The sequence below is a fragment of the Hirundo rustica genome, chromosome 4, assembly GCF_015227805.2.
Source record: "Hirundo rustica isolate bHirRus1 chromosome 4, bHirRus1.pri.v3, whole genome shotgun sequence".
NCBI classification, from domain to species: Eukaryota; Metazoa; Chordata; class Aves; order Passeriformes; family Hirundinidae; genus Hirundo; species Hirundo rustica.
In genome coordinates this window covers 50,160,057-50,175,937 of record NC_053453.1, presented here as the reverse complement: position 1 = coordinate 50,175,937, position 15,881 = coordinate 50,160,057, and the positions used below count along the sequence as shown (strand labels likewise).

The 15,881-nt window shown below is 36.9% G+C and overlaps 1 protein-coding gene across 3 annotated transcripts in view; it reads left to right on the top strand.

Moving 5' to 3' along the window:
• Positions 1-15,881, top strand: part of NR1H4 (nuclear receptor subfamily 1 group H member 4) — a 35,899-nt gene that overhangs the window by 15,266 nt on the left and 4,752 nt on the right. The window contains exons 4-8 of one of the 3 annotated variants that reach the window (XM_040062520.1): positions 3,831-3,971; positions 7,721-7,854; positions 8,414-8,512; positions 9,062-9,161; positions 10,116-10,262. In XM_040062520.1, the coding sequence (XP_039918454.1) occupies positions 3,831-3,971; positions 7,721-7,854; positions 8,414-8,512; positions 9,062-9,161; positions 10,116-10,262 (621 nt within the window). Of the gene's footprint in view, positions 1-3,830; positions 3,984-7,720; positions 7,855-8,413; positions 8,513-9,061; positions 9,162-10,115; positions 10,263-15,881 lie in introns of all 3 variants that reach the window. The other 2 variants (XM_058420332.1, XM_058420333.1) reach the window with 2 other exon arrangements.

Sequence of the window (15,881 nt, the reverse complement as noted above, 5' to 3'; positions counted from 1 at the left end):
ACTTTAAAGGTGACTAAAGTACCAGCTGATTCAGTAAAGAGATGTGCTGAGGACAGTAATTCTCTCTAACAAGGCAAAGCAGATGCTATGTTTTCTAGATCTCTTGATCATTCTTGTTACCTGTGGAATTTTTCACATGGGTATACATTACCTTCAAAACATGGAGACGAAAATTAGCCTTAGTACTTCAGCTGTGCTCTTATCATTGCAGTAAATAACTACCTCACGTGTCTGTGTCTTGCATCTCAGTATGAGATTATCCCTTCTTTTTGGAAACAAGACTGCTAATTCATGCTCAATGTGTGTCCAAAATAATGTGCAGGTCTCTTTCTGTGGGACTAGTGCTCACCTTGCAGCACCTCTGCTCCATTGATGCAGTGGATGTTCTTATTCAGAGGAAGAAGATTTGCACATATTTTTGTGGGCTTCAATCCTCTGTGATGAATATGTTGGTTTGTGGGGTTTTTTTTTTTGTTGTTTGTGTTTTGTTTTTTCTTTTTTTTAAATTTCTTTCTTGGTTAATGTATTCAGCTACACTTTCTATTCTCTTTGGTTTTCTTTCTTGGGCGGATGGGACAATATTAGGATCTTATCTATTGTCCTCATGTGAATATTCATCTGAAGATATTGGCAGGAGTATGTACTGATATATATATATGTATTTCTTAATACATTGCCATCTGTTAACAAATATGTATAAACACTTTCATTAGTATTTTACATAATAATTGCAACACAAGGAGGAATACACTCGTTACTGTGTTTAAACTCGCTACTGTGGAGGCCATTTCTGAAACAATCTTTGCAGACCGACATCAAAGACATTCTGGTACAGCCTCAGCCTGGATAGTTGTACTGGGTTTTAAGAGCCATTGTTAGATGTTACAGAACAAGAGTGACATAATGTTGTGCTTGTTTGATAAAGCTACAGATTAAGTTCTGTTGAAACAAAAAGCCCTCATCTTCAATATCCCTTTCAACCCAAGCCATTCTATGACTCCATGAAAGGCTAGTCACACACCCCCTCCATGCAGGCTTGCAGTAGGAGTTTTTGCAGTATTCAAACCACACCTGTACTGCTTGATGTGTCTCACACCAGACTAGAATTCTCCTTGCAAAGAAGGGTTCCTCTTTAGTCTTCTTCTCATGCTAACACCCACCACAAGGGCATGGGGTGAAGGAATGCCAGAAGATGTCCTGGTAGTCTGATAGAGCAGAATATGTGCTTTGTTCGCAATTGTGAACTTCAAAAACTTCTAAATTTAAAACCCATCAGGATGCTAAACAGAGATATTCCCAAACTTTTCATCTACTCTTTTTACTCTTTTCTGCCCTCCTTCAATTTTCATAATTTCTGTAAGAAAAAATCAGCAACAGTAAGATTGGAGCAGCTCTACCATAAGTAATCATATTCATCACCATCTGAGAACAAAGCAAATTCAACATTTCCAGCAAACATGAGCTTTTTGTAATTTGGTGAGATCAGATGAAAGTTAGACTGTACCAGAAAAACCTACAACTTCGAGGTTAATAACCCTTTGTTAGTTTAACTTGTGCTGGTTCTGACTTTTCTTTAAATTATAGCAAAACTCCTCCTGTTATAGAAAGTCACATATAAGTATTTCTAGCAGTTTAAGTTCATTTTGAATTAGTAGTGAATAATAAATACAGAAATTTCATTCATACTAAAAGCTAATTTCAGAATTATTTATGAAGAAGTCTGTTCAAGAAGACAATGACTCGAGAGTCACTTCAAAAAAAAACCAAAAGCCAGAATAGGGTTCAAACTAGTTTTTGCCCCCCCAAAAAAAAAAAAAAAAAAAAAAAAAAAAAAAAAAAAAAAAAAAAAAAATCACTTTTCATTTCACATCATTTCACTTTTTCAAAACCTTTGTTTTCAAGAGAAAGTATTTAACAGCTTGAATCTTAAATGTTCCTAGCTTTTTCATCCATGTTTCTGCCTTTTCCTTTCTTGCACATCTTAAAAAAAATTATTTACCAAAATTCTTTTTCTTTCCTCCTCCATGAAGAGGTAAATACACACTTTGTGCATAAGTTGAGTGATAGTCATCAATCAGTCTTAGAATGTTATAAATATTTGTGCAGAGCTTTTCAGCATTTACTACTAGTTAATACGTCATAAACTATAGGATTTAAAATTAACAAACAAAACTAGAAATTATATAACGAGGATGCTGTTGCCTTTAAATGACAGTGAGAATTTACAGCATAAATCCAGGCTTTTTCTCCTTTCCCTGAGCAGTAAATGGTAATGTATTAAAACCATGTGAGTGATGAATAAAAATAATGCCTGGGGCTTCTGGAGGTTCTAAGTAATCTGCATTTCAAAAGAGACTGATGCCAGTCAACTGTATCTGTTTGAAGAGCAGCCAATAAAACAGACAACATGGAAAAGATTTCAAGCATGAATTACTGTAGATTCAGAGAAATGCCAGATTTTTTGTGACCAGGTAGTGGAATTGTTTTACTGGTTGCTACACACTGGTGCTTGGAAGAGATTAGGCAACTATAAAACTATAGGTCAAATTTGGGAATTGACAATGTAATTGTCATCTGACAATGCGCAATTCTGCAAACACACAGACAACCTTCAGATTCACAACTGAATTTGCTCTATGATTTGAGTATGGGAGACTGGCTCTTATCCGATCTCCCTTTTAATGCATCAGAGTGCCTGGTTGGAAAACAATAGCTTAATTGTGGCAGGCAGCGGTGATAAGAAAGCAAAAGCTTTTTGAATAGCTCTGGTTAATATAAATGTACACAGAGCTCTAGTTTTGAGCACAGTATAGATCAGTGAGGTGGCAGCAGAAGCTCCCAGGAGCTCCCAGGTTTATTTCAGAAACCTGCCCTCACATGGGGAGGAAAACTGATTCCCACTGTAACTGATGCTAAATAGTCTCTGCCATGTGAAGGGCAATGTAAGAAGATTATAATGGCATAGTGAGTAACACAAAAAATTCAGGAAACATTGACAGCAAAGATTCTGTTGCTTTGTGATGGCCCTTATTTAACCACATTTAATATTTTGTGTACCCCACGTTTTGCCCACAGTTCCACTCTCACATATGGGCAGCAGCCAAATAGGAAATTTTGAGAGACTTAGGAAGAGTCCTCACAATTTCTTGTATCAATTGCTGTTTGCAGTGATTACTGTGCAATTTTTGAGTGAATCCAGTGACAATACCAGTAGAACTGCCTGTGCAGGTGAAATTAGGTGACTACTTAACTGATCAAGTGAAAAATTCTTAGCAAATAATGCTGGGGTATCTTATAAACAGGGCTAGAGGCCACATGTACAATAGGCAGATACAGTGCATCTTCCTTATTAAACTTGGGGGTGGGTGAGCAGACCAGTATGTGGAGTTTCTGTTGTTCCCTGGAGCTGGGGGAAAGACGAAGGGTTACTCACTCTCTTTCTGCACAATCTGTACCTCAAGAGAGTTAACAGACTCATATTTTTTTTTCCACTGGCTATTTGTATGGTATCACCTTATGTCTCTGCTGCTGGTGTTCAGCCTGCTACTGGGAGGTTTCAGATTTAGGTCTGAATTTTCCCGACATTCACAATTCCAGGACTTTGCTTTGGACTAATGTCCAGTGTTTGGGCTCATTTATTAAATTATGTTACTTGGACACTGTTTTCAGTACAAGTATCGAGAATGTAGTCATCCAGGCACTGAAAGAAACTGATGGTCTGGCAGAACATGTGTCATTAAGAAAATTCAGTGCAGATGGAGGTGAACGTCACCTCGATGACTTTGCTTCTGGCTGTTTTCTTTCATCTACATCACTGCTGTTTTGTGCAGGATTTTTCAGAAGAAGCATCACAAAAAATGCAGTATACAAGTGTAAAAATGGAGGCAACTGCGAGATGGACATGTACATGAGGAGAAAATGCCAGGAGTGCCGTCTAAGGAAATGCAAGCAGATGGGCATGTTGGCTGAATGTATGTATACAGGTATTTGCATCATCTAGTCAGAGTGTGCATAAAATACTGTATTTGCTTGAGTGGTCTGGTTTTGATAATAAAGTTACAAAAGATGTCATTTGACAGGTGGAAGGTGTATGAAAGAAGATGCTGTGCCTGTGCATCAAATCCTGTTGAAAGACAAATGCACTTTTAAACAATGGGATTTAATTGGTGGCCAGGGCACAGGAGCTGAGCAAATGATGAAGGAAGGCCAGTCCTGCACAGGATGACAGCTGTTAGTCTGCTCGAGTGAGAAGGAACAGGGGAAGTGAGTCTGTGGGAGACTCCCCAGGAGTGAGGGCTTTGCAGTGTTATGGAAGCCAGAGCAGAAAAGTCCTGGTGTTTTTCATTCCTATTCTTTCTGGGGTTTCCCCAGTCAAGTTCTCACTGGCCAAATCCAAATTTTGGCGCATACGTAACGCCATTTTCAAGAAAAAAAGCAGGAGTGCTGCTAGCAGGAAGTTTCTGTGGATTTGCCAAATGTATGTTCTCAGACCTCACCCAGCAATCAGGCAAAGCCGGGTAAGGGCTAGCCCTTTTTTATAGTCTCATTAGCTTTTTTCATGGTGCTATAGATTTTCCTGCCTTGCACAGACACATGGACACATAGGTAGAACTCATAGGCACATAGGTCCTCAGAAATGAACCCGATGGATTTTAATAATGTTTCATATTAAAACAAATATTCTATTCAGACCAACAGTTTGTAAACTTTATTGAACTTCAAACTGGATAACTTAGAACAGTGGGGTGATTCGAATGCAACTTTTTATGTGTTTAAAGCTCTTCTTTGAGTTATTGCACTATTTTTGTAAGCTTGCTCCTGAAAACACACTGTAAACATCTGCTCTTTTGCCTTCTATGAATAGGACTACAATTTTTTTTTTTCTTGATGGCTCCAGTCACTTTAGCCTGCATGTATGTGTGAAATCAATTTAGGTTCATACAGGAAATTAATCTACTTGGATTTTTTAATATATTTCTATCCTTCAATCTGATCAGAAGATGCTATAGTAACTGTTGGTTATATGAGAAACAATAAGTTCCATCAATATTTCGAAGGTGTTGCCAGCATAATGTAATTAATCTTTCATTCTGCAAATTGAACAGGCTGCAAAGATCCTGAGATAGGACATATTCTTGTGCAATATATAAATATATAAGCAGACCCCACTGTGATGGAAGAACTCAATGTGTCCTGCACTGCCAGAGGGAAATAACTCCCATGTGGAGCTCACCCCTGATCCATTGTTTCAAAATTTTGAGGATTCACAATAGCTTGAGTCATTCAGTGCAGCAAAAACCCAACAAACCACTGCTGAAAAAAAAACCAACCCAGGTCAGTGTAAATAATACTGACTGGGACTACATAAAACTTTTATATTGGCCTATCATTTTCACAAGCTGGAATAGGGGAAACAAAAGCCCGTGGGTGCCTCTGCCATTTGACTCTCTCTCTGCAATGGAAACACAGGGTATCTTGTGTTGCCTATGACTTAAACATAAGTGTGCTCTAATGCACTGCAATGAGGATGTTTGGCAAGGCACCATTTAATGGCTTTAAAGTCAGAGTGTGTTGTATAATTGCTTTTAGTTCAAGGCAATCTAGGACAGTAAAACATGAAACTTCTAGTAGTACAGGGCATTTATTTGAAAAAGTATGACTAGGAAATAAAAGGTTACCTTGAACTTTGTTTCACTTACTCATTTTGTAGGATTGTAAGTGCAAGGTCTGTGGATTCTTTTTTCCTTCTGAACAAGGAGCTAAAATATTATAAATATTTATGGCACAGCTACTCAACAATCTTTCTCCTGCCCTTTATGTACAAACTACAGACAGACCAAAATTACTACCCATCAATTTCAGTCATTTGCTGTCATTTGGATCTAAACTGCAAGTTTCTTGGGTGAAATGTCTACCTAGGTAAGAATTCTCTTCCTGGAATTTAATACCCATTGAAACCTAGCTATCTCTGAGGTAAAAAGCAATGTTCTGTCCCGCACACAAGTTTTTCAGGTGACTTAAATGGAGACAAAATAAGATATCAAGGTAATACTTAGTAGCAAGAAGCATGAGAAAAATCTGTCTTAATACTTAAGGAAAATGTAAAGCAAATTTTCCCTAGGAAGGCAATAGACCAGATCCTAAGCTGGTGGAAAAGAGCACAAGACCATTAACAGCCCCAAAGGGTGCACTGAATAATTTAGAAAAAGAAATCTATGGTGCTGTGTGGCACCACAAATTACATGGCTCATACCAATTATTATTTCCATCATTCTTATTTCCTCCTTTCAAGGTATTATTTGCAGGTCTTATTTTAATCATGCAAATTTCCTCTTCTCTCTGCAGTTCAGGTAGGTCATTTTATATAGGGCTTAAACAGGAAATTAAAAACATTCACAACGAGATTCATTGGTTTCATGGTATCTTCCTCCACATCATTTGCTCACTAAATGAGTGTCTTTTCCTGCTCTGCATTTTTAAAGGTGAAGAATGGGAAGAATACTTGAGAGAGAGAGAGAGAGAGAGAAAAAGAAAGAAAGAAAGAAAGAAAGAAAGAAAGAAAGAAAGAAAGAAAGAAAGAAAGAAAGAAAGAAAGAAAGAAAGAAAGAAAGAAAGAAAAAGAAAGAAAGAAAAAGAAAGAAAGAAAAGAAAGAGAGAAAGAAAAAGAAAGAAAGAAAGAAAGAAAGAAAGAAATGAAAGAAAGATGTCCTGTGCTGATAGGTTTATTTTTAGATGAATATTTAGGTGCTTACTTTTTCATTTGTGATTTCTGACTGTCTTCCACAGATTGTGTAGGGTACCTATTGTTCCTTACTTTCGTTAGCACAAGAAAATGAATAGTTTTTATGACATCCACACAAGGATGCTTCCTGATTCAAGGTACTGAAATGTAGTCCAGAACAACAACAACAAAAAACCTGAAGAAAAAATCCCAAACCACAGATGCAAAAATCCTTAAAACCAGGACTTTATGCACTCCTCTAATACAATAAAAGCAAAATAAGAAGACCAGCTGGGTAACTTCTTAAACACATTTTAAAGGTATATTTGCCAGTCTGAGTTGCTTCTGAGTCTTGGTTTTCAGCTCTTGGTCTACTTGTGTAGTGATGCAGTAATGGCTAAAGCCCAGGAGTCCCCTCTTCTGCATGGGCTTTCTTTCCAAATATTCTGCACAACAGACCTAATATTGCTTAAAGATGATTGGAAATATCTAATGCCCTTTGTGTAAGAGCAGCTGCACCTCAAACACTGTTTTGGATCAGAACAAAAGAGCATTATTTTGATGACGGTCATCCAGTTGTTCCTATTTATTGCACTATGGTTCAGGTCTTGGAGCACAGAAAAGGGTTTTCTTTAGTATAAAACTGAACCAAAGGCACAATTCAGCAAACTCCCATAACTAACGGGCCTTTTGCCTGTAAAAATAGATTAGACCTGGTCTAATGCAAGACCCTTGACATCCTCAGTGTGTGGATTCTGGGTCAGCAGAACCAACTGTTTTGCTGTAAAGATAAGCTCCACGTGGGCTAGAATACTCATAGTGTGTGCCTAACTTGTCTCAGTAGACTCACATCTAAAGATAATGACAGGTTCAGGAGAAGATCTGCACAGATAAGCAGGGTTGTTGGTGTAAAGGGCATTCATGGGCATGTTTATGTACCTCTTCAGTGCCTCAGGCATACATAAATCCAATTGCTTTGTGTTGCATTATGTGTCCTAGGTCTCTTAACAGAGATACAGTGCAAATCAAAAAGGTTACGGAAAAATGTGAAGCAGCCCCCAGATCAGACAGTCAATGAAGACAATGAAGGCCATGATGTGAAACAAGTAACTTCTACAACTAAAATATATAGGGTAAGAGAATGTAATAGTTCATACAGTACTGGTGATGTGATTTTTGTTAAATGCATCTAGTACAATGAATAAAGATTATTAAAAACCCTCTGGAGCTACCTGTATTGATTAAAACTCCATCTTCCACTAAGTCAGGGAAATACCTTGAGTGTAGAAGTAGTTCTGTTATTTTCAGTCAAAACACTATAAAGCATCTGTATGATCCATGCAGTATATTTTCCGTGATACATATATCACATACAGTGAGATGTGATATTAAAACTTGAACATACCTAGTTATTTTTTAAACATTTCCTTATTTCTGATAATTAACCACACAAACATACGCAGTTTAAAAACATTATACACTTCTGTAAAAGCCTCAGTGACAAGCAAACCTCTAATCTCCTTGGTCTCCAAATGGTAAAAAATAGATGTATTGCTGTATTGCTTTTGCCTTAAGCAAGAGGTGCTACATCATTACTATGACTGCATTTCATGGTGGGCTTGCCTTTTTTTTTTTTTTTTTTTTTTTTTTTTTTTTTTTTTTTTTTTTTTTTTTTTTTTTTTGCCAGTATAGGAGAAGATAGAATTTACCCCAGAACAGCAGAAACTTCTTGATTATATTATGGATTCATACAGTAAACAACAAATACCCCAGGAGGTGTCAAAAAAATTGGTAAGTGTTTTGACAAATTCATATTTGAAACATTGATAATGAAGCTAAGGATTACAAGGCAAAAAAATATTTGTAGTCAGTATAAGTAGGTGTAGAGCAAATTATGGGCTTACACTTAAAGTGTGCTGAAAGAGGAGCAGAATCTCTCGCATTCAGTCAACAATTAGACCACATTTTTATCCAACTTAAATGTTAAGAAAAATTTTTCAACCCTAGAATAAGATTTGTATGATCAAATCTAACCTTTGTTGATTGGAGCTTTGTTTTTTCCATTGTCAGCCTAGGCAGTGATTTGAGTTTGACTTGCTGTCAAGCTTCCTTTCTGTAAAGACACCAGCTTGGAATCTTGAAAATATTTTCTAGAGTAAAAGATGCTGTCTACTTCTTGTGTTGCCTTCCAAAATACGTGGTTTTGACAACATTGCAGACAAATTACAGTGTTTGGTGGAATTCTTGCCTGATCCAGTCTAATAGTTCTCGTATTTTATGCTCTTAAATATGAAATGTCAGTGAAAATAAACAGATTTTGTTTGGCTTGATTTTTAACAGTTGAACGAGGAATTCAGTGCTGAAGGAAATTTTCTGATTTTAACAGAAATGGCTACCAGTCATGTGCAGGTTCTTGTGGAATTCACTAAAAAACTACCAGGTATATCCAGTGTGTTGGTGAAAATTTTGTTATTGCAATGCTTACGTGCCTTTCTGTTGCCTTATGGCAATCTTTGTGTGTATTTTAAAGTTTATTTTAAAATGCCTGGTCCTTCTACATATTGTTTAGATACTGTACAAAGAAAAGGTGCTTTGTGCTCAGAAGAATAGCCTGAACAATCCAAACTCTACTACTCCAAGATTGTGGCACCCTTTAGCTATCGACGAAGAAAATTATCAGAGAAGGGATTGTATCTGTAGAGAGATTTTCTTTTTATATATTGCTGCAGTGCCAAATAGCCTGCCTCTAAACTACCAGTAACACTTGGTAGACTCTACTTCATTCCCTTTGCTGCCTATCTAGCAATGCCTCTAGGTTATGATATCCACTGAATTCTGAGTTCCACACAAGAACTTTCTCCAGTTGGTGGCACCAATATTTATGGTCCTTGCATAGTGTGTTATGGACAAGTGTTGAAAATCTGAGTTTATTAACATTTTTTTAACTCTCAAGTTCATGCTACCTCGAGACTGAGCACTGGGCATATGGTAGAGGTCCCCTTTAACTAAGGAAGGTGCATTGTAACACTGAAAGCAGCATGGCAGTGGGAAAGGAGTGTAGAGAGCTCTGGTAGAAACACAACAAAAGATATTATGGAGCAGCATTAGGTTAGACAAAATTCTCACGATTGGTTATGCTACATCACACTTTACTTATCCTCTAAAAGTACCATGAACACTGAAATACATGTGTAATCCTCATAAACTTTGGGGAAGTTCAAACCAGTGTCATTTTCTGAAGTCCAGGTTTGAATGTCTGCAGCACTTAGCAACCCTACTGACACCAACATCAAGGTTATGCAGATGTGTAGCACCTCACATGCAAGAATTTCAGAACAGAAGGAAGTGAGAACTGTTTCTTTTGCTGCCTGACTTTTCTCTAATGTGTCTTCAGGCTTCCAAACCCTGGATCATGAAGACCAGATTGCTTTGCTGAAGGGCTCAGCAGTAGAAGCCATGTTCCTTCGTTCAGCTGAGATCTTCAGCAGGAAACTTCCTACAGGACACACTGTCCTTTTAGAAGAAAGAATTCGCAATAGTGGTAGGTATCTTGTTTAATGAGGCAAAACCAAAGGACACAATTGCACTTCTTTGTCAGTATTTAGCCCTTGGGAAGCTAGTAAGACTTTCAGTAGCATTGAGATAGATTTACCTGAATGTTGTTCTTTACATTAAGTAGAACAAATTTAACAGAGCCTTGAGTCTGAGGTTCATAAGGTAAAGGATTCTTTACAAGTACATTGCAACTATTATGAATAATGCTATATCAAATAAACCTAGCACTTCTCCAATGATAAGTATGAAAGAATGATGAAGAAGGACTATTACCATTTCAAATTGTTCACAAAAAGTGTTGGTAATTATACCTTCAGAGACAATCCCTATAAAAAGAAAAGAAAAAAAATTTAGGATGTTACCGAAGATGACTGAAGGCAAGCACCTGTTCTTAGGGTTGTTCTGGTAAAATCGAATCACACTGAACAAGGTGCATAGATGAATTATAAATACAGAAAAGTTCTCAGTATGTTTTTTGCTTCTGAAGGTCCATCGAAAGCTCAGTGACTCTGATAAATTCCACTGTTTCTAGACATAAATTGTAATAATGATGAAAAGTCAAATGGGGCTAGATGTTATTTGTTCCTCAGAGCAGGCAAAATTGTGTTGTACGTTATTATGCATTCTTTGTGCTCCACCAATGCAATGTTTTGCCTTTTTCTATATTGACCAGCAAGCTTTATCCAACCCTCAGATACCTATCAATGAATATACAAATGGATCAACAATTCTGAATAAGAGTGTCAGCCTATAGATTCTGGCTTCTGACTTTCTTTTTTAAGGATCGGAAGGAGAAGAGACATAAGAACATGTAGCCTCAGTCATGGAAATGGGCTTGAACTCAGTTCAGAAAGTACTACAGATACAAGCAAAATTAAGCCAATGCTTACATATCTGATTCACTGAAAAGGAGTCAGAAAACATGAGAATCATTCACTAGCTGAACATATGTATTTATTTTGGCTTAGCACACCCATTTATAATTAGCAGTTGTTTATATTTCTTTCATTTTGATTGATTATAAGAGGATACTGTTTGATGGACTGGAAACAGTGACTTCCAAAGTGATATGAATAGCTTCTGGTCCAGGTTCTGCAGGCAGAGAAGTATGCCAAGAAGGCCAGATATGTTTCTTGGAAACCTTAATGAGTTGTCACAGAGCCAAATGTCTTCATTAAGAGATTTTTTTTACTGGATTACAACCCACATTTTTGATAAAAATGGGTCTTAGAGAAATGAAAACATATGGCAACATGATTACTGAAAGCTTCTCTTCTCTTATCTGTACAATGAGTATGAACCTTCTTTGTTCAGGGTATCAACTGTTCATTTAAAATATCCCAAAAGCAAGAAATATTTTAATCCAAAACCTTGCATAAACCATTATGTCATACCACTAATTTAACCTTAGTCATAATTTTAAAATATACTGTTAATTCTCTGCAACTATTGAATCCAGATGAGATGCAATATTATATTTTGCAAGTTTGCGCTTGACTTCATGATAACACAACTGGCTAGAATATTACATTGTATCCTGCCATAGTATTATTTACCTGTCATGTTGCTGATTTGAAAAAAAAAGAAAAAAAAAAAAGTTTTGTGTAGAACAACTCAGAAGAAATTTGCACAGAAATTTCAAGACAACTAACAAATGTTGTAGATTTCCTGCAATTTTTTTTTTTTTTGTTCCCCCTCAGGGGAAAAAAACCTCCAAGGTAAATTAAAACAGAATTCTTAGGCCAAAAACCTGAGCTGAATAGTTGTCAAGAGCTGAAACACAATAACTTTCTAAACATGTATGCCTGTGTAAATACAAATGTATATCTTCTTGCTCTTGGAAGAGGCTTTCTAAAATGTCTTTCCTCAAGCCAGGATCTAGTTGAAGACATAAGAGGAAATACTGATGTTAGAACTTCCCCCTCTGTATATTACCGGAGGATAATGTATTATCGAGCTTACCACTGCTGACTGCATTTTTTCTTTCTGTTAATAGCCAGGATACAGAATAAATTTTTTCCCATATATTTTATTTCTCTACCTAGTGCAAATTCAAACCTGTTTTAAAATATTTTCCTTTGCTGCATTTAATGGGGCTTTGACAACAAGAAAAGCAGCTTGTAAATCTTTGGATTTGTAGTTTGGTTACTGCTACTGGACCTATTTAACTTCTAAATAAATGAAACTTTGATATAGTTTTAAAGCGTCTACTACAGAAATAGCTTATTTTTGTGGCTTAAATCCTCATTATTTTCAAGTGTCAGTTTAAACAAAATGAAAGAAAGGCATCCAAATTCTTCTGTTATCATTGTTTGCACATACAGCTTTCAATGTTATTTCAATAATATGTAATATAAATTATTAATATTTAAAATATTAAATATTATGCAGTTCACACCCTTGTGTGTCATAGGACTCAACTCCAGGGCTCTATGTTTCATAGTAGCCTGTACCAAATGTGACATTAGAATGGAAATATAAGCAATTTTTCTAGTCTTAACCAATAAGGACAAATGTTACTGAAAGCTGCAGCTGCCCCCATTATCATGTTATACACTGGTCCAAGAGATATAAATGGCTGAAAGAGATTAAAGCCCTCTTTTTCCACATGCCTCACTAGAAAACAAACAAATAAACACAGAAATACACAAACACAACAGAGAGTGTCAGAAGAAATTCAGTGACGGCTAAGAGCAGTTTAAAAATCAAGTTTATAGGTAACAAATGAAAAAAAAACAACATCAGGGTTATTTATGGCTCCTAGTGAGGTCCTAAACATTGTCATGCTAGCAGCCATAAATTATTGCTGTTAGTCAAAATTTCTGTCTGTATATTTTTAGGTACAGACTAAGGTCTGAATAGCACATAAATTCTATTGTCAAGCTTTGATGCCTGTATCCATAAAATCAGAGAGGTGGTGGTGATCCTACCTAAAAGTCGCAAGCTGTCCAGACTTCTGTCACCTGCCACCCTGTTCACTTTGAAGCTGCTCTCATCTATGAATATTTATGTCTTCTTCAGTCTGATTGTATGGAATGTTTGGGGCTTTTTTTCTGATAAAGAAGTTAGAGATCTGGTGGTGATGACCTTTGAGCATTATCAGCATTCATTTTCATTCTCATGCTGATGAGGTGTACTTTTATTTCTCATCTTGTGCATATTGCTCAAATCCTGCTGCACCTCAGAGACTGCCTTTCTTTGAGCCCTTCTCCATAAGCCATTATGAAATTCTTGCATTAGGTGCTCCTGTGACTGAAATCCTCTCCTATGCACCCTAACATTGAGACTTAATGAGAAATACAGTCTTTTATTTAATGTTACTGAGATTTGGTGCCATTTACATATCTTATTTGATGCTTCATTATGCATATACCATATTGTGATTGACTCATTCTGTGAAAGGCTGATATTCTAGTAATTTGGTGTTTAGTGTTTTTCTGTTATTTTGAAAGCAAATTCTCCCCATTATTGGGCAGTACAATATTTTTAAAAAACAGGGCTGAGCTACAGAAATTTTTCTTCTGTGAGCATTTGTAGTTTGTTTTGCTAAAGATACCAGGTTTCAATAGTCATGAAAAGACAGAGGTTTTTATTTCATCATTTTACTCTACAGAGAGTTCTCGGAATTTGAGTATTGGGGAAAAAAATACTGATATTGACAGAGAGGGAAGAATCCGGACCCAAATTTTAAGTTGATAGCAGGACCTCTGACATTGTGAAATACACTGCTGTCTTCCTAGATGGGTGGCAGGTGCTGAAGTACACTCAGATTCAAGGAAAAAAAAATAAATAGCCGCACTTTCAAAGCATTGGCAAGAGGCCACCTTTTGCCATTGAATGTAGGATACAAAGTTCCCATTGATTTGGATAAGAGGCTCCTGCAACCAAAAGCAAAGCTTGGTATTAGAACATGGATACCTAATAATTTCCATTTCCCTTGTCTTTTATAATTTGGTTATTAGTACTGAGCAAGGGTGGTGCTTCAAATCCCCCTTGTGCCCGGGTTCGTGCAGAGAAAAAAAATGATTTTCACTGATGTTTGTAAAGTGTCTAATCTCCACATGGTCATGTGTATCCTCATGGAAGGAGACACATCATCCTGTGACTCAAGGCAAAACAGGCACACTGCCCAAAACATTTAGAAATTTAGACCACTCTAAATTTCAAAATATAGGAAAGAGCTTTTCTGTTCACACACCTTTCCTGCACAACCTACCACACCGAGTCATCCAGTGCTAGGTACCTCAAGTACAAATAAAGTTGCTAAAATTATTTAAATCATATCTACAGAATAGATCTATACCCATGAAAGCAATAGCAGATGTCAGGGCCCCAATCCCTTTTCTTCTGCATAAGTGTGCTTCAAAAACTTTTTTAGACTCTCCCTGTGAAGGCGAACTCAAGGCAACCAGATGTTGCTACTGTGTGCCAGGCCACATTTGTCCCTTAACTGCAGGCACTCAGGCCATTGCTAAAGGAGGGTATGTGGAAAGGGCATTTGCACACCCTCCTCACAGGCTTGGTTTGTTTGTTTCACTGGGTTCTTTTAAACTAAGGTTTCTTCGCTTGCAATTACAACTTAACAGAGGTCCTATGGATTGCTTTAAAGAAGATGGGGGTTTGGTACTTGGTTGTGAGTTCTGCTCAACGCATGCTAACATCTCATTTAAGTTGGCCATTTCACCCCTACAACATAATGCCAGACAGAAAAGTATGTGCGCATGCTCTGGTGTGTCTTCTCTTCTGGCTAGATTTTCCCCTGATTTGGCCCTCAGAATCAAGGGGGGAATTTGGTCAGTGTTTAAAGGGCCACTGATGCATTTGAATAGCTCAGAAGGAAGAGCTAACATGCAGCATGAAAAGCAATTCTGGTAGATGGAATAATGTGAAAGATAAAATGTAAGCTTGTGAGTAATTAGAATATTTTATTTGCATAAAGCAGCTACTAATATACCCTCGGTTTCATATTCACTAACACCTCAATGTTTATCAAGAAAAAATGATCTCTATCTATATTAATAACACAGTGTTAGTTACTGTTAATTAGCATTTACTTTCAAGCTTTCTTCTTGCAATAGAATAATTATTCAGTTTTGCAAAACGGCCAGAATAGAAAAAAGAATGCTGTCTCAAAAAGCTGGCAATACTGACTTGATATCACAGTAAATACACATATTCCAGGACTGTGTTAAACAGAAAATTATGCATGGCCTGAAACTGCAAACCTTATGAAGGTATCAGTCATCTTACCTTTAAAGAGAAATCATAGCAACAAAACACTAAAAAAGACAAGGCCTAAAGTAATGCTATGTCTTGAACTAGAGATGGGGATGAACTTGTGCAAGTAAGGGATGTTGAATGAATAATGCCCATGGGTTTAAATCTGCTCTAGGTTGATGCTGCCAAGCTGCACTCAGTAAAGCTTTTATTTCCCACTGACCACGCTTGGGTTTACAGCCAGACATGCCTGAACACGGCGAAATAATCAAACGATCTGCAGTTATCTTCTGCAGGTGGCTGAGCTGGGTTAGGCAGGAATCTGTAAAATGCAGAAAGATGCCCAATGACATATGAAGGATAAGCACGTTTTTACTGCCATAATCGT